Source organism: Lacerta agilis, chromosome 3 (assembly GCF_009819535.1).
Source record: "Lacerta agilis isolate rLacAgi1 chromosome 3, rLacAgi1.pri, whole genome shotgun sequence".
NCBI lineage: Eukaryota > Metazoa > Chordata > Lepidosauria > Squamata > Lacertidae > Lacerta > Lacerta agilis.
The window spans coordinates 1,159,722-1,178,214 of record NC_046314.1 but is presented as its reverse complement, the minus strand read 5'-3'; the positions used below and the strand labels follow the sequence as shown (position 1 = coordinate 1,178,214).

The 18,493-nt window shown below is 44.3% G+C and overlaps 1 protein-coding gene across 1 annotated transcript; it reads left to right on the top strand.

Moving 5' to 3' along the window:
* The first annotated feature begins 5,505 nt into the window (after positions 1-5,505).
* TDRD6 (tudor domain containing 6) lies at positions 5,506-17,809 on the top strand. Its single transcript, XM_033145337.1, has 6 exons — positions 5,506-11,773; positions 12,490-12,558; positions 13,746-13,864; positions 13,999-14,088; positions 16,899-16,959; positions 17,685-17,809. The coding sequence occupies exons 1-6, from the start codon at positions 5,506-5,508 to the stop codon at positions 17,807-17,809; spliced, it is 6,732 nt and encodes a 2,243-aa protein (XP_033001228.1).
* The last annotated feature ends 684 nt before the right edge of the window (positions 17,810-18,493 follow it).

Here is an 18,493-nt window from a genome sequence, read left to right as displayed (position 1 = left end):
ATAACCCTTCCCTTTCGTGATGTAGTGATGATGTTTTAGTGATGTAGTAATGATGTTTCCAAACTGTATTCTGGGATATGATAGGAGTTTTTGAAAGTTCTTGTAACACTGCTCTGGGTGTGCAGTTTTGACTGTAACCTATTGTGCAATAAACCCTGTCTTGTCCTTGCTCCAGTGGCTGGACTTCTTTTATTTGTTGTTGTTCAGTCGTTCAGTCGTGTCCGACTCTTCGTGACCCCATGGACCAGAGCACGCCAGGCACGCCTATCCTTCACTGCCTCCCGCAGTTTGGCCAAACTCATGTTAGTAGCTTTGAGAACACTGTCCAACCATCTCATCCTCTGTCGTCCCCTTCTCCTTGTGCCCTCCATCTTTCCCAACATCAGGGTCTTTTCTAGGGAGTCTTCTCTTCTCATGAGGTGGCCAAAGTACTGGAGCCTCAACTTCAGGATCTGTCCTTCTAGTGAGCACTCAGGGCTGATTTCCTTCAGAATGGATAGGTTTGATCTTCTTGCAGTCCATGGGACTCTCAAGAGTCTCCTCCAGCACCATAATTCTTTTATTTAACTCCGCAGAAACCAGTGGGCTTATCCCCAAGGGCCAGGTGCCTGGGCAGTTCCACACCTGGGATTTTCCGTTTACACTTTCTAATTGACTTCTCTCTGTTCTCTGAAACATGGAGCCATATTTCATTTTCCTTCTTGTCCAATAATTAACTGTTGTGCTGTGAACAGAAGCTGTAAGCTTTTCCGTTCCAAATGTAAATAGATCCTTTCAGAGGGCCTTCTCGGTAGTAGCACCTGCCCTGTGGAATGCCCTCCCACCAGATGTCAAAGAGAACAACAACTACCAGACTTTTAGAAGACATCTTAAGGCAGCCCTCTTTAGGGAAGCTTTTAATATCTGGTGAGTCATTGTATTTTAATATTGTGTTGGAAGCCGCCCAGAGTGGCTGGGGAGGCCCAGCCAGATGGGCGGGGTATAAATAATAAATTATTGTTGTTGTTGTTGTTTAACTGCATGCATTGCCTCAACATTTTTTTATATCAATAGACAGTATTATAGTTTTGGAGCCACAGAGCATGAGCCTGAGAGCATTTGTTATTTACAGACATTTAGGAACACACACAATGCACACAGGTCCAGGAACAATGTGTCACAACTGCTGATCATTACTCATTTCTGCCTCTCTCTGTGTTCTCCAGTAGTTCAAAAGGACAGGACTTTCCTCACATCCACCATCATGTAGATCAGTGTTTTTCAACCACTAGTGTGCCACGAGATGTTGCCTGGTGTGCCGTGGGAAAAATTGTGTTTATTTGATTCCTATTCAAGAGAATTACTTTATATATAGTCAATATAGGCACAGAGTTAAAAAATTTAACATTTTCTAATGGTGGTGTGCCTCGTGATTTTTTTCATAAAACAAGTGTGCCCTTGCCCAAAAAAGGTTGAAAAACACTGATGTAGATTATGGAGAATCTCACCACATGACTAGCAGTGATGACCTGAGCTCTTTCAGCTTTTTCTCCACATTTTATCTGAAGGCTTCCAGCCATGGGAGCTATTTGGAAGATTCCCATTTTCTTCCCCTTGTATTTTGGGGCTTCCAGCAGCTGACTTGCTCATTTATTTATCTAGGTATTTATATACTTCTTGATATTCAGATTTTCTAAGTGGTATACAGTAAACCCGCAACTTATGTACATTTAACTTGTGTGCATTCAGCTTCATGCCCTTGGCAAAATTTTATTTTTCAATTTTTATTTTTTTAAGAGGACAGAAATGGGGTGGGCATCTGGGAAAAAAGACTTTTGCAACCCCACTCACCATTTACCGTGCACAATTTTAGCTTTAGGTGTGATCCCCAGAACATAATCCCTGTGTAAATTGAGGACTCCTTGTACATAAAACTTTTTTTTAAAAAAAGTCAAGCACATTGCACTTGTGTTTCTATAATGAGCCTTCATGAGGGACCTGCTTTCAGAACTGTGAGGGGAGAAAGATTCTGTGTGTGCCATTTAGCAATGACTGCTTTTGTCTGCCTTGCCCCCACACTCCAGGCCTGAGAGCCTCTCAGAAGAATTCTGTAGCCGGGGGGGGGGGCTACCCCCCAAATCAAGTAAATAAATAAAAATACCTAAGTATCTGACCAATTGTGTCACATATAACTCATTCTGCCCCCCCACATAATACCTGCACCCCACAAATAAATCCTGGCCATGCCCATGGGCTTTCTGGGCTTTTGGTTTGAGGCATAGGTCGAGGGGTGCCAGGTACTCGCATCAACAGCTTTTGGGCTACTTTTGGATAGGAAGTTATTGGAAAGCCTTACTTTTAATTAGGGGGCATCTTATAAACGGATACATTTCCTCCCATTTTCTTAAATCTGAGTCCCCCCAAATACATGGGGGCATCTTACAGACAGAAAAATACGGTACATTTTAAATACGTTTCATTAATGTACTTAAGACATTTTTATGTGAACTGCTTTCAGCACATACATATTTGTGGGAAATGTGGTACAGTATATAAATAAATTGACCATGAACTGAGTAAAATATCTGTTTATCTTCCAAGCTGTCATAAATGTAAATGGAGCTGTAATATCCAAATACTGTACAGTGGTGCCTCGGGTTACATACGCTTCAGGTGACAGACTCCGCTAACCCAGAAATAACGCTTCAGGTTAAGAACTTTGCTTCAGGATAAGAACAGAAATCGTGCTCTGGCTGCGCAGCGGCAGCAGGAGGTCGCATTAGCTAAAGTGGTGCTTCAGGTTAAGAACAGTTTCAGGTCAAGAACGGACCTCCGGAACGAATTAAGTACTTAACCAGAGGTACCACTGTAGTTACATTCATAGGAAATCTTGGAAAAATACTGGATTTAACTTAGAATAGTTGAGCTTCCCAAAGTGAGCTGATTGTTAATATCATGCTGACCTAGCAAGGTTTGGTGATAAAATATGACCTTTGAATCAAGCTACACTATAGGCTATTTAATCATTAATGAGTATATGCTACATTTTTTTCACAAAACATTTGTCTGCTTATTAAATGTGATGCTGTTTGTTGCCCTTGCTTATAATACATTTATCAAACTTATGAGTAAATTTTAAAATCCCAAAAATTTGTTATAATACAATTTAATAATAAATTAATCAGACAACATTTCAATTAAATACCAAACTGATTAAGTTGTACAGTCCCCTTTGATGCAACTTCCTTGCCCCATTCTCCCTTTTACTTACTTATGGTCTCTTGGGTTCTTTTTCTTCCAGCCACCCTTCTTAGCCCCTCCCTCTCTTTTCCTCAGTCGGTCCCTCTTCTGCACATCTGCCTTCAGTTAATTTTCCTATAATTCCTCCATGAAACTTAAGAAATACTTACTGTTTCCCGTCTCATGATCTCTGCAATGGGAAATCCTCCATGCAATGTCTGACTTACAAGCTTTGCCAGCCTCTGATTACTAAGACCCATCGTGGGTTTCTCAAAAATAAGTCATTCCAGATGAATCTTATTACATTTTGATGGAGTTACAAGCTTTGTGGATCAGGGGAATGTTGTGGACATAGTGTATCTTGATTTCAGTAAGGCTTTTGACAAAGTCCCCCCATGATATTCTTGTGAGGAAGTTGGTAAAATGTGGGTTGAATGAGGTAACTGTTAGATTTGTAGCTGGTTGGCAGACCAAACCCAAAGTACTCATTAATGGTTCCTAGTCATCCTGGGGAAAAGTGACACGTGGGGTGCTGCAGAGTTCTCCTGGGCCCATTGTTGTTCAATGTCTTTATAAACGACTTGGATGAAGGAATTGATGGAATGCTCATCCAATTTGCAGATGACACCAAACTGGGAGGGGTAGCTAATGCCGCAGAAGACAGAATCAGGAATCAATATGACCTTAACAGATTAGAGAACTGGGCCCAAACTAACAAAATGAATCTTAACAGGAACAAATGTAAGGTTCTGTACTTAGCAGGCAGGAAGAGGCAGGTGCATAAATATAAGATGGGGGCATCTGGCTTACATGTGAAAAGGATCTAGAGGCTTGGTGCACCACAAGCTTAACGTGAGTTGACAGCGTGATGCAGTAGCGAAAAAACCTAACGCTATCCTAGGCTGCATCAAGATAAGTATGTCCAAATCAAGGGAAGTCGTAATACCTATTCTGCCTTGGTCAGACCACAAATGGAATACTGCGTCCAATTCTGGGCACCAAAATTTAAAGTTATTGACAAGCTGCTGGTACATGTGCAGAGGAGGAGAACCAAGATGATCAAGGGTCTGGAAACCAAGCTTTATGAGGAACAATGGAAGGAGCCGGGCAAAGAGGAGATTGAGATATGATAGCTATCTTCAAATATCTCAAGGGTAGTCACATGGAGGATGGAGCAGGCTTGTTTTCTCCTGCTCTGGAGGGTAGACTTTGAACCAATGCTTTCATATTACAGGAAATGAGATTCCAACTAAACTTCAGGAGCTGTTAGACAGTGAAATGGTCTCCTTTGGGAGGTGATAGGTTTCCTTGGAGGTTTTTAAGCAGAGGTTGGATGGCTATCTGTCATGGATGCTTTAGCTAAGATTCCTGCATTGCAGGAGATTGGACTGGATGCCCCTTAGGGTAAAGGGTATTTGCCTGCCTGTGACTTTGCCCCATGAAACCTCCTCTCCTTGCTTCAATTTCTCACTCAGAAATAGCAGCAATTGTGTGGTTCCAGATTGAGCAGAGTCTTCAGGACCTTAATGGAGGACATACTGATTTCTGCTAGTGAAAATTTCTTACATCATAACCCAAATGTAAGCTAAACCCCTTCCTCCCTCTGATGCCACCGAAGGCAGCTAAGCAAGAAAAAGCAGGAATCGTCTGCCAAACTTTTCTGATATGTTGTCTGTGGAGGCATTGAAGGCTCGCTCATTCCTGCATGGACACATTTTGCTCCAGCCATTAAGGAAGCCGCATTAAAGCCCCCCGTGGAAGTGGCAAAGTTCTGCACACAACTCCGCGGGGTGGGTGGGTGGGGGGCAGACACCTGTTCCCATGTTGCGTGATGAAAGGACTGCTGCAGACGGAAACAAATGAACGCCACAGCTTGCTTTTCACGACTGCTTGATCCGGCTGTCAGTCTACAAGCATCACACTGACATGGCGGCCTTCGCAGGGCGGTTTACAGTGACAGGTGCACTGGCAGCAGGACCCTCCCTGTCCAAGCGGGGCGCCCCATTTCCCCATGGTTTCTGCCGTCCGTCCTCCCTAAGCGCCGCGGGGACTTCGTGAGGTAAATGTCCGGCTTCCCTCACGCGCACGCCCCGCTTCCCTCCTTCGCTCGTTAGCGCAGGCGCGCGCGCGCGCGGAGGGGAGTGGGCGGGGCGGGGAACGGGCTCCTCCCCCTCGACGCGGAGTGGCTCGGCCGCCTCTGTCCGCCGCCCGTTGGTGCCGCGTGAGGGTGAGGGCGCCGGTGTCCGCTCGTCCGTTCGCCCGCCCGCTCGCCTTCCCCCGTCCGCCATGTGCTCCTCCCTGCCGAGCCCGGGCAGCTGCCTGTCTCTGCGCGTGTCTTTCGTGGAGCTCCACGCGGAGGCTCCGCTAGTGCGGCTGTGGGGCCTCCGCGGCGAGCGGCGTGAGGAGTACATCCGCCTGGCCGAGGAGGTGCAGGCGCAGGCGGGGCCCCGGCTGGCAGCGTTGCCAGGCGCTGGGCCTCTGTCGGCGGGAGAGCTGTGCCTGGCGGAGGTGGGCGGGCGCTGGCGGCGCTGCCGGGTGCTGGGCCTCCTTCGCCATGGCTCCGCGGCCACCTACCACATCTTCCTGCTGGACGAGGGCCGCACGCTCAGCGCCAGCGCCCACGATCTGGCCCGCGGCCCCGCCGAGCTCTTCCACCTGCCCTCCGAGGTGCTGGGCTGCATCCTGGCCGACCTTGCACCACCAGGCCTGGTCTCACTCCACCAGGGGCCCCAGCGCCTCAGCTGGACACTGGCCGCCGCTGAGTTCCTGGGCCGCCTGCAGGGCCAGGAGGTGTCGGGCCTCGTGAGGGACGTGCTGGTGGCGCAGCACCTGGTGGTGCTGGAGCTGCCCTGGCTGCTGGCACAGATGCGCCACCTGGGGCTCACCAGCCACGTCTCCCCCAGCACCTTTGCCGACCTGCTTGCCACCTCCCTCGGGGGCACCACCCACAGCGCCCCGCCACAGCCGCCCCCCCAGGCGCCTGGGGGCACAGCTGCTCCCCGCACCCAGGACAACCCCACAGCCCTGGACTACTACTACCCGCAGCTGCAGATGAGAGTGACGGAGCCCATGCTGGTGACCCAGGTATCCGACCCCTGCAGGATATATTGCCAACTGCGCAGCCTCTCCAGGGAGATCCAACTGCTCTCGGACACCATGCACCAAGCTTTCGAGGCCTCCGCTGGGAAAGACTTGCAGGAACCCCTGCTGGCCCCAGGATCCCCTTGTGCCGCACGGGGCATCGATGGCTGCTGGTACCGTGCCCTGCTGCTGAAAGTATACCCTCTGGATGGCCCGGAGGAGCAGCTTGGAGAAGTGGCACAGGTGATCTATGTGGATTATGGGAGGAAGGAATTTGTGACGAAGCGAAACCTGCGCAGTTTGCCTGCTGAGTGTTTCCGAATGCCCGTGGTGACCTATCCTTGTTCATTGCAAGGTATTACCGATGGAGGCTGTGGCTGGACCCGCTCTCAGATAAGTCAGCTTAAAACATTGCTGTTGAGCAAGGTGGTGCAAGCTCACATTGAAGCCTACTGTCCCTTTGAGCACCTCTACTATGTTACTCTCTATGGAGAAGATGGCCTGAACCTTAACTGCCTCTATGGGGTCCAGGCCCATTGTATGGAGCAGAGCCTCCTTCACAGCAATCAAGAGCATTCTGAACTAAAGGCTGAACTAAAGAAGGTAGGTGCCACAGCCAACGAAGAGCGTGCCTCTCTGTTGGGAGTTCAGTCCACGCTTGTCGCTGACCCACTTCCTGTTGTGCGTTTGAAAGCTGGTGAGTACCACAGTGCTCAAGTGTCCTTCCTCCAGGATCCCACAGACTTCTGGGTGCACCTGCAGGAGCATCGCCAGCCCCTCTGTTGCCTCATACAGAACTTAAGTGACTTCTACTCTCAGAGTAAAAAACTAGAGGGTATTCTGCTTCAGCCCAAACCAGGATCCCTGTGCTGTGTCGCGTTGAAGGAAAACTGCTATCACCGTGCTGTTGTCACCAAGGTGCTGGGAAAAGGGATTGAAGTTTATCTGGTAGACAGAGGAAACACTGAAATTATCGACTTGCATAAGGTGAAGGAATTGCTTCCCCAGTTCAGAGAACTTCCTGCTGCAGCACTCAGATGTGCATTGGCTAATCCTTTCCCACCAGGCCTGTCATGGAGCCCAGATGCTGTAGACTATTTCAGGAAAGCCGTGCTAAACAAGGAGCTGGTAATCAAGGTCTTAGGCATGCAAGGGGATATTTATGTAGTGGAACTTTTTGATCATTCACTAGCAGGAGAAAAAAACTTGGGCAAAATAATTTCTCAGCGAAAGTATGCTGAGCATCATAAGGGTGAGGAATTGGAGACTCTACAGAAAATGACCAGTGAGCCATTGAGGAGCACATCTGGAATAGAGGGCATAGGGCAGAAGCCTGTGAGAAAATTTTCCCCCAAAGATGAAAATGAGCCCTTGCCACAAGGTCACAGTTCAGCCCCTTATCCTACTGAAACTTTGACTGCCAAGCAGCAGCCCAGTGAAGGTAGTTGCTATTTGTCAGGCAAAGCATTTGCAAAAGAGGATTCTAGCATTGCCCCAACCCCTTCACTCTATGTTATGCAAAACTACTCTGAAATTGAGCCAGGGTTTTCTAGTGAAGGGCATCTGGAAGTTGGAAATACAGTAGATGTGGTAGTATCCTATACAGAAAGTCCTAGTCTCTTCTGGTGTCAGCTAGCTAAAAGTTCCCAAGACCTGAGAGCACTTATGGCTAAAATTCAGGATTATTGTATGCATTCAGCACAACCCCGTGAATGGCCAAATCCTATATGTTTGGCTAAGTATTCTGAGGATGAGAAGTGGTACAGAGCTCTTATTACTAGTAAAGTATGTTGTGCTGAAGAGGTGGAAGTTGCATATGTTGACTATGGGAACAAAGAGCGTGTTTCACTAAAGAATGTCCGTGCAACTAAGACAGAGTTTCTGAAGTTGAAAGCTCAGGCTTTCAGATGTAGCCTTTACAACTTAATTCAGCCAAATGGTCAGGATCCATTTGTGTGGGATGAAAAAGCCACTGAAGCTTTTCATGAATTTGTGGAGTCAGCAAGCACATTAGAACTGAAATGTACCATATTTGCTTTTGCAGCATTAAACAATACAGATTTCATCAATATTGTGGACTTGATTACCCCTTTTGAAAGTGTGTGCCATTTTTTAACAAAGAAGGGTGTAGCCAGATGTGTGCAGCCTCAAAAACCTCTAATATCTTCTGTTCATCTTCTATCATACTATTATTCTACACATGACATTAAAATAGGAAGTGAAGAGGTGGTTTATATCACACATGTTAATGATCCCTGTCACTTTTACTGCCAACTTGCTAGAAATGCAAATGTTATTGGGCGGTTAACTACTGGTATTGCTAAACTCAGCAAAATGCGGTGCAATTTGGAAACATCACAGAGCCCTGGAAATGTGTATCTTGCAAAGTATGCGGATGGCTGCTGGTACAGGGCAGTAGTAACTTCAGCAAAAGATACCAAAGAAGTTTTCTTTGTGGATTTTGGGAATAGGCAGTTGCTAAAGAATGGAGACTTGGTCCTAGTACCAAATGATGCTTATGAGGTACTGCTTTTGCCAATGCAAGCCATAAAATGCTCTCTATCTGATGTTGTTAATGTTCCAAAAGAAGTTTCTGCATGGTTTGAAAAAGTAGTACTAGATAAGCCCTTAAAGGCTTTAATTGTAGCAAAAGAACCTGATGGAAAACTGATCATTGAACTATATGATGGTAAGATGCAGATCAATGCAAAACTGAAAGAGAGTTTGCAATGCAGCAGAGGGACGGCCAAATATACAAAAAATGGAGCTTCAGCGTCCAGATATCTGCTCACCAGGGAACTAAACACTGAAAAAAGGCAATCTTTGACAGAAATAGATAAACCAACTTTTGAGGACAAGAGGTGGAACAATGAAAATTTGGACATAGTGGGCAGTAGCAAACACACTGTTGTATGTAGAGAAGTAAGACAATTCCAGCAGAAAACAAAAAGAGAAGTGACAATTAAGCTTCCTGGACCAGTGGGAAAAAATAACGGAAATGATCCTGTAACAAGTAGGGGTGGTAGAGATTCCACGCTAAGCAGAGAAACCCCTCCTGATAACCTGAAAAGCAGAAATCAATCTGAAACTAATACACACTTTTCACTTAAAAATATTTGTGATTTACCTCAAAAAATCATAAGCCTTGGTCTTGAAACTTTGGTGTATGTTTCTCATATAAATAATCCATCCGACTTCTATGTTCACCTAGTAGAAGATGAGCCGTTGCTTGACAGCATTTCAGAGAAACTAAATAATTCTGAAAAGATTGAGAGCCTCAGTGGACAACAGCTTCACATAGGAGACATAATGTGTGCATTGTTTTCAGAAGATGGCTTATGGTATCGAGCTGCAGTTATTGAAAAACCCTCTGGTAAACTGGTGAGGGTGCAGTATATTGATTATGGCAATACCGCACTGGTTAGCATCTGCAAAACAGGTAGACTCCTTGAAGACTGTTCATCAGTCCCAGTGATGAGCATTCATTGTTCATTGTATGGAGTTAAGACCACAGAGCTTTCAGAATGGACACAGGAAGCAGTGCTGTATTTCTCCCAAAGGACAAGTGATATTCAGCTAAATGGTGAATTTGTGGAGAAAACTGAAAGCAAATGGAACATTCTTCTCTGTGACAAAGATGGTAATGTAGCAGCGGATTTGGTTAATAATTACCTTGCGTACAAACAACCTCCTTTGGGGGAAACATCTGACAAAACGGAGAGTGACACTGATCTGATAAACCTCTTTGAAGTTGCTGTTCCTGATACGTATAGCAAACCTTTCAATATGTCAAACACCAAATCCTTCCTCTGGAAGATTCCTAAGGTAGGTCAAACTTTGAAAACCTTTTTGATAGTTGCAAAGAGCCCAGGATATTTTTGGTGCCAGTTTGCTGACTCGGATGATATTGGTTCAATTGAAAGAAAGCTTCAGGAAGCTGGAGAGCTTATGGGCATGGATGTAGAGGATATAAAAAGTGGCTGTCCCTGTTTAGCAAAGAATAGTGAAGATAATACCTTTTACCGAGCAGTTATTAGCAGTGTAGAGGGGGAAACCTTGAGTCTCATTCATATTGACCATGGAACCGAGGAACTTAGCAGTGCAGAGATGATCAGGCAAATTCCTGATGACCTGTTGGTAATACAACCTCAAGCATTTCTTTGTTGTTTGTTTGGCTTTAACTCTGCAGAAGGTTTGTGGGCTGAAGGAATAAATAAGATCTTCTGTGATGTCACGGTGGACTCTCTATTAGACACTACCATCATGGAAAAACAAAATGATCGCCCTTTTGAAATCCCCTTATTTGTTGTTCAATTGGAATGTCAAAAAATCAGCATCAATGAACAAATGAAACCCTTTTGGAAGCCTTTTGTTGAAGACTGTGCCTTAACTTTGACAAATAGTATTCACAAACCTGAAGAACAGATTAAAGATGTAGGGACAGATACTTCAAAGGTGGTTATAAATGAAACTGAAGTATCTGCTTGTGCACTAATGCCTTCAGAAGATCTGCTATGTTGTTCAGAGGCATTCCAACCGGCAGATAAGTGTTTAGTTGCTACAGGGAGTAGTAATTCATTTGGAGCATTTTCCCCAACTTCTTCACCCAAATCTCAAACCAAGCACCACCAAACCACTTCTGAAGTACTTGACATTGGAGACCAACACACTGTGTCTGAAACATTTAAAAAGGGAACTGACTATTATGCATTTGCAAAAGAAAGTGATATTCCAAATTTTGCAGTTGTTACTGAAACGCAGCTGCCTAATGGTGGTGAATCTGAGGTGTTAGAACTAGATTTGTCTGAAACTCTGAAAGAGACTGAAGGCCAAGCAGAAATGTTAACACTGGATACACGTGAAGTACATTTAGCTGTGGATGACACACTGAGTGTGTCAGATTTGGTGCCCCTTGAGGTGGAGACTTTATCAGATACAAATCAGCTGCCTTTTCAACTGAAGATGCACCCATTTGGAGACATACTGGATCTGGAGACAATTGAAGTGAGCCCTCCCCTGTGTGAGGAAATACAAGAGAGAGCAGAATTTGACTTGCTTGACATGACACATGCAGAAGGGGAGTTAGAACAGCGCTCTTCACCAAAGGATAAAAGTGACTGTTTACTGCTGGAACCTGTTACACCTGAAGTGTATCTTTTACAAGGTGGTGAAATGAAGGAGGATATGTTGTTGGAGCTGCCTGTGGATAATGAAATCCAGTTACCATTTTCAGAAACTGGATTCAAACTGCAAGACTTCTTTTGCCGTGAGGACAATGTAGAGGTGTGTGGAGCAGCACAAGACAGCAAAGGTTACCGTTGTCTAGCAAGGCAAACTCTGCTGGAGAAGAACCACATTGAAACACAGATGAGCCATGATGCAGGTGAAAGATTTAAAGAGAGCAATTTGGTTGGAGAGGATTTTTTGAGAAGCACACTGCTGGATGAAGAAGCAGTTGACATTCCAAGTACAGGTAAGACAGTGCTTGTTTTTACAATGCTTACTTTTAAGTGTTGTAGGTGACCTGTGATGCATATGGTGTCTCTTGCTGAAGAGAGTTACTCTTGCTTTGCAGGCTTTGCTACGTAATAATACTGTAATAAGTGGTCGCTAGGAGGAGGAATTGTGCAGAAAGAAATGAATGTAAAATTTGTTTCAAGGATTGCAATCACCACCACTTAGGAGTACTATCTGTCAAAACTGAAATGTTTTATTGAATATAGAATGAGTAATGACCTTATTATTTTCCTTTTACAAAACATTGTAAAATTGTTGGGCTCAGATAAATGTGCTGGTTAGTAAATACTGTTAGATATATACTGAAGTAAAAGAAAATATTGGTTTTTTGAGCTATACCTGTTGACACATTTCTGGTCACATGGTGTGCTGCTCCCTTCTGGAAAATGGGAATTCTTGACAATCCAAAACATCCATCAAGGGAAAGGCCCATTCATATTTGTCATCTCTTGGTGGGCTCTAGCTAAAGTTGTTGAATAGAATGTTGTGTAGGGCTCTTCCTTTTTTATTATTACAGGTAGAGAGAAAGTCAGCTTTACCACAATGGTGGGAAAAGGTGCATCCACTGAAGTTTTTCTGTCTGTGCACTATGAAAGAAGCAAGAGTTACTCCCTATTCCATCCATAGCAATAGCCACAGTAGCATTGTTTAATGCTTTCTTCTGTTTTTAACTCTTCTCTGGACCTATGAAGTGCATGCTTCATTTCTGTGCACTTCAACATCATCAATGGGCTCTTTTGGGTAGGCACTGGTAAACTTTAATAAATGCAAATAGGCTTGTAATCGTACAAGCAGTTCCAGCTCCATAGGATGGTATCCAGTTGCGGTGTTCCACTTGTGCAGCAGATTCCCACTCAGACACCGGACTTCCGTTCCCTTTCCTCCCTTCTGCAGTTGGCCTCCGGAGCAGATAGGGAGTTCTGGGTGAGGGAGGAGAGGAGAGGGAGAAGTCCTGTCTCATCTCCTAGCATGATGTTTGAAATCTATAGTGATAATAAAGAATAGGATTTCATTGTGGGGTTATGAAATGCCAGAAAAGAGATGTCAAAAAATATACCTCCAAAGCTGGCAGTGTTATTCATGCCCTGTTGGTCTTTTGTCTCCCTTCCCCTTAAAAACACTTCTGGGGTCCTGCAGAGACTAGCCAGCCAGCCAGCCAACATTAAATGCCTGCCTAAACAAATAAGTGGCTAAAGCAATAACACAAGCAGAGGTAAACCAGTCTTGCAGGACAAGGAGCTCCACAGCCTGGATTCCAAGGCAAAGATTTCAAAAATATACAGAGCAGATGTTTAAGGAAGCAAATAAAATTATGACGTGGATTGTATAGTATTTAGAATGTAGAAAACATTTATGCACAGTAGCTGGAGAGAACGTGAGCAATGCACATGTTACTTGCATACACATTCAGCAGTAGGACCTCTCTCACTTTTCCTTGCACATGCCCCACACCTGCACTGCTGGCTTCTTTTTCTTTCAGCGGTTGGCTTCTGTTGGTTGGGAGCCCTGATCAGTCTAGCGGTGACATTTTTCTGTTAGGAAGAAAAATATCAATTCGCCCAACAGACGTGTGCACATATTATAAATTGCCCTGACTTAAACTGTTAACTAAGATAACTTCACGAATTCATGATGGCTTTTCGTCAGATCAGTACTAGACATGCACTAGACATACAGCTGACTCAATCTATGAACAGACAATTTATTACATTGAAGGCAGCTTACTTTTTCAGTATTCCACTGTAACACCTGGCCATTAGTTAACAGTCTGTAAAACAGACAAACATGGAGGAAAGCCTTGAAATCTGGCAGTACTGCTTGGGAGTTGTCATTTTGGGCTGCAGTCGCTAACCCTATAGCTTCATTTTAAATTGCTTAGGGCTAGCAGTGTGGCATCTTAGAAAAATAATGCACTTTCTCTGTTTCAGAAAAAAATGAAACTACTTACAACTTAAATGGCTTTGATATTGGTTCCAAATGCATGGTGTGGTCTGGCATTCATTGGTACAAGGCTCAGATTTTAGGCATATCTGCTGAAGGTACAAAGGTAAGTCAGCTTGAATGTGGTGAATGAATTTGCCACATGCAACTGTATCTTGTTATGTCAATGATACTTGTCCATTAAGGTGCACTATAAAAGTTACCGTACATCTGTAAAGGTTGCATTCTTTTTACATAAAGGTTTTGAATCTTTCAAGTGGAAATGAAGAGGTAGTAAGTCCTATCAATGTTTGGAATCGGATTCCTGAACAGGATGCAAGTCCAACTGAGGTAAAGTATTCTCTAAAATGTTAAGTTGCTTTATTTTAATTATTTAAAAACATTTTCATTAGAACCCAAGAGCAGTAAGACACAAAACCCAGAAAGAATTGTACGGTATAATACAAACCAAAACAATGGAATTGTTAAATCCAAAGGCAGTCAATCATTAAAAAAGAAAACAGAGAAAAGCCAGACCTACTACTGGGGTTGGGCAAAAGGTTACACAGAGGAAAAGCGAGTATCATTGTTGAAAAAGACAGTAATACATAATAAATAAAGTTACACATCTCTCCAAATAAAATCCTACTTTGATGGGAAATGCAACCATATGTTGGTCTTGTCACCTAAGTCTCAAAAAGCCACCAAGTGGCTGCAGAGTCTTGTGGGTCGGCCTCCCCCCTCCAGTGGCTCACAGATGATGAAATATGGCAATATAGAATTTTTTTTTTAACCAAATGTCCAGAGAAATTACCAGATGACGTCAACCAAAATATGGAACATTAGAAGTTTACAAATTGCATTAACATTTTCATTGACAAACGTAGAAAGTAAATATAAACTGGGGTCCATCATTAACCTTTCTCCCGTAAACTGTCAAATTCCCTGCACTAACGAAAACCCAAATTTATGAACATAGTTACAGTCCTGCCACAAATGCTTGTAAGTAAGTCCACCATTCAGTGCGGCCACATCAGAAGGCAGAGAGCTTGCCTGTGTCATGTGTCAGGGTGAGAAGCCGATAACTTTCATAGTGTATTTTCTCACATGTGCTGAAACCACAAACCAAAGGATTTGGTAGACCAAATCCTATTTGAATGAAATAGGATTTGACTGTCTCTCTCTGCTCCTGTGTGCCTCCCTTTTTCTCTAACACAAGTGAATCAGCTGATAAAATGATGAGGCTCAGATGGTTTTTAAGTTGTTCAGACAACTGGCATATCCTCAAGCTATTCCTGTTGGTTAGGTTAGACCTGATTATTTAGATCTGGTTTCTTATAGATAGCCTATAAGGATGGCTGCTAACAGATTGAGGTTGAATCCTGACAAGACAGAAGTACAGTTTTTGGGGGACAGGGTATGGGGTGGGTGTGGGGGACTCCCTGGTCCTGAATGCGGTAACTGTGCCCCTGAAAGACCAGGTACACAGCCTGGGAGTCATTTTGGACTCACAGCTGTCCATGGGGGCACAGGTTAATTCTGTGTCCACGGCAGCTATCTACCAGCTCCATCTGGTACGCAGGATGAGACCCTACCTGTCTGCAGACTGTCTCGCCAGAGTGGTGCATGCTCTAGTTATCTCCTGTTTGGACTACTGCAATGTGCTCTACGTGGGGCTATCTTTGAAGGTGACCCGGAAACTGCAATTAATCCAGAATGCGGCAGCTAGACTGGTAACTGGGAGTGGCTGCTGGGACCATATAATACTGGTCCTGAGAGATCTGCATTGGCTCCCAGTACGTTTTCAAGCACAATTCAAAGTGTTGGTGCTAACCTTTAAAGCCCTAAACGGCCTCAGTTCTGTATACCCGAAGGAGCGTCTCCACTCCTCTCCATTCAGCCTGAACACTGAGGTCCAGCTCCAAAGGCCTTCTGGCGGTTACTTCATTGCGAGAAGTGAGGTTACAGGGAACCAGCAGAGGGCCTTCTTGGTAGTGGCCCCCTCCCATCAGATGTCAAGGAAATTGTAAGTCTCCTGCTTGGCTTTGCCCTCTGGCTCTCAGCCTGAATGTCCTCTGCCCCATATTTCCATTTCAAATCCTTTTCCTCTTCCTGCCTCAAACTAGTGGCTCTCTTTTGCAGTAAGAATGCTCCGCTGCCTAGACCAAGCAGAATGATGGGTTGTAGCCAACAAAATTGTTTCATTAGCACAAGGACCTCTGCTTGTGTAACCCAATTTTCCCTTTCTCTCCTCTGTGTGCCACCAGATTTGTTTTGGGGGCTCCCCAATCCTCTGTAGTAGATTGGGGGGGGCTACAGAGAGAGGATGTGTATTTTCAGTTGTGCAAGCAGAAGTCCTTGCATTAATAAAATTTTATCCAACAAAGTTGCCCCATGTTAGCAGTAGTTCACACCTAGTACTCATTTCTCCTCTCTCTCATGTCCAGCAATAATTCCTCCTTTTTCTACACTAGCAGGGGTGGGGCTAAGAGAGTTCATTATAGAGGCAGGATGAGGTGAAAGTAGCAGAAGAACCCTTTTTCTTCCTTTTTCACTATCTTGCACAGTGGTGTAAGGAAAACATGCTGAGGATAAAAACTTGTTTCTATCTATATTTTATTCCATTTTCCTTCTCAGATGCTTCTCTTCTTTCTGCCCTAATCTATACCCTTAATGTCTGTCCTGGAATTTAAGCATTTGGAATAGCCTTGCTGATGAAGAATTAACATGGCTTCTGCAATAATAAATAGGATATTGCTTCTCTGTGAGTGTTTTCAGAATTGTGAAGTGTGTTGGTGTTGTTGTGTGAAAAACTAAAACCTTATTCAATAATGTGCATAATTTGTTAATTGAAAAGACTTGAGTTTATGCCTTGTTATTTCAGTAAAGTTCTTTTGAAGCAAGTTTTGTTTAGGAAACTGATTCAGAGTTTAGGAAGAACATTTTTGTTGCTGAGTGCTGGTTTCTAATAAATGCTTACTGCCAGTTCTCTCCTATAACAGAAGCCCTGGCATAAATGAGGAGCACTCTCTATATTTTGCACTTGTCAGTGAATTGTAGTTCAGTACTATCTTACAATACCATTAAGCAATACATTGGAAACAGGTATCAAAATATTATTTTGTTCTTGAGATAATTCTTTCCCCTCCCTTTCACTACAGATATTAGACAACAAAAGGGATACTGTGCATTCAACTGTCAAGCCACCTGTTGGCACAGAAGGTAAGATATTTAGAAAATGTTTGAATTTGTAACTTGTACTGAATAATCTTCTATGTGTATCGTATATTTAATCCTTGCCTCACTTCCCTTCCCTCTTGCTGCTGATTACAGTCCTTTTGCAAGTCTTCTTTTCATGCAACTAGAATTCTGTGAGGAAAGCGTGAGGATTGCTAGCTAGCTGCAGCCTCTTGTGCTGCCAGCCCTGCCTCCCTTCGTGCTTTGGAGGCCAAGCGTCTGTAGCAGATGGACCTGGTGTGATCCTCTCCCAGCTTTGTCTGCCACAGTTTGTTATGCATCATTAGCCAAGGGTTGCTGTAGTCTGTGAGGATTCCTCCTCCTTGACCAAGTGTGCATTCAGCATACTTCAAGTTTTGAGTGTTCATGAGAGTGAGGGGTCAGAGCAAAATAGTGGTTCCTTGTGCACCAACCCCTCTGCTGCTCAACAGTGTCCTTACTGGAGCTGGCCAGCCATCGTGGTCTTGCATGTCATGCTTCAGTCTCCCAGTTTGATTGAACTGGGTGATTTCAGCATTCATGCTGAGTTTCCATGGCTGGGAGAGGCCCAGGATATCATGGCCTCCATGTGGGACTGAAGCCCATTCATGTAGCACATATTCTGGAGCTAGTGCTTTGTTTTGTCCTGGCTGGGATGATGGCTGCCTGGCTATGGAGGGGCAGCGCATGGTCCCTTTGTCATATAATTTCAACTATCTGGTTGTATTTAGATTCACAGGGCCTCCCGAACACCTCAGAGGTGTGGGATGTGAAGCAGAGTCAGCATGGCTTTGCAAGGGGCATCCTGTCTCACAAACCTCTTAAGAGTTCTTGGAGAGTGTCAACAAGAACATAGAGGGGGAGAAGTGCTGTTGTCAGAACTGTGAAGCAGTTGGCAAGGGAGGCCAAGGTCTATGTCTCCCCTGTGCTTTTGTTTCTTTGCTTTCATCTCTGCTCAGTCTTGATTGTTGCCTTGTCATTCTCGGGTACTATTCTGTTAGCTGTGGAACTTGTCAACGTGAGTGCTCTCCCACTCAAAGTGTCATCAATTTTGCTGGAGTGCCATGGTTCCTTTTTCAGATCAGTAGAATTAAATTTATTGGAACTAGTCATATGAATAAAGTCCCTCATGATTTGAATGACAACTGATATCAGAAAAATTGTCTCTTTACAGCTGTTGCTACTGGCACAGATTAACGTCTGTAAAGGAAATGTGTATTTAATACACTTGAGAGCACACGCAACTCTCTATGGTATAAACGGTTAACTTGCCTGTATCTCCTACAGTGGAGGAAGGGAGTGGCGTTTCAGATGGCAGTGCTGATCTTCCTGCTTTGTGGATATTGCACTAAATTGCACCTGAGAGATGGAGGAGTCTTACACACAAGGCTCTTCTGTTTTTGGCATTGATGGCAAGTGTTTAATGGACAGGTCCTCTTCCAACCATGAGAGTGCCACTTCTGAGTCTTTAAAACATGTTCCATTCAAGTATGTTCATTTTCTAATGGTACCCTTTGGCAAACCTCAAATATATGTTCAT

Excerpts from the sequence above, each read along its gene's own strand:
- TDRD6 (XM_033145337.1), top strand. The coding sequence starts at position 5,506 with ATGTGCTCCTCCCTGCCGAGCCCGGGCAGCTGCCTGTCTCTGCGCGTG. Across the intron at positions 11,774-12,489 it reads AGTTGACATTCCAAGTACAG|TCTTCTCTGGACCTATGAAG; the intron begins GTAAGACAGTGC and ends TCTGTTTTTAAC. Across the intron at positions 16,960-17,684 it reads GCCACCTGTTGGCACAGAAG|ATTCACAGGGCCTCCCGAAC; the intron begins GTAAGATATTTA and ends GGTTGTATTTAG.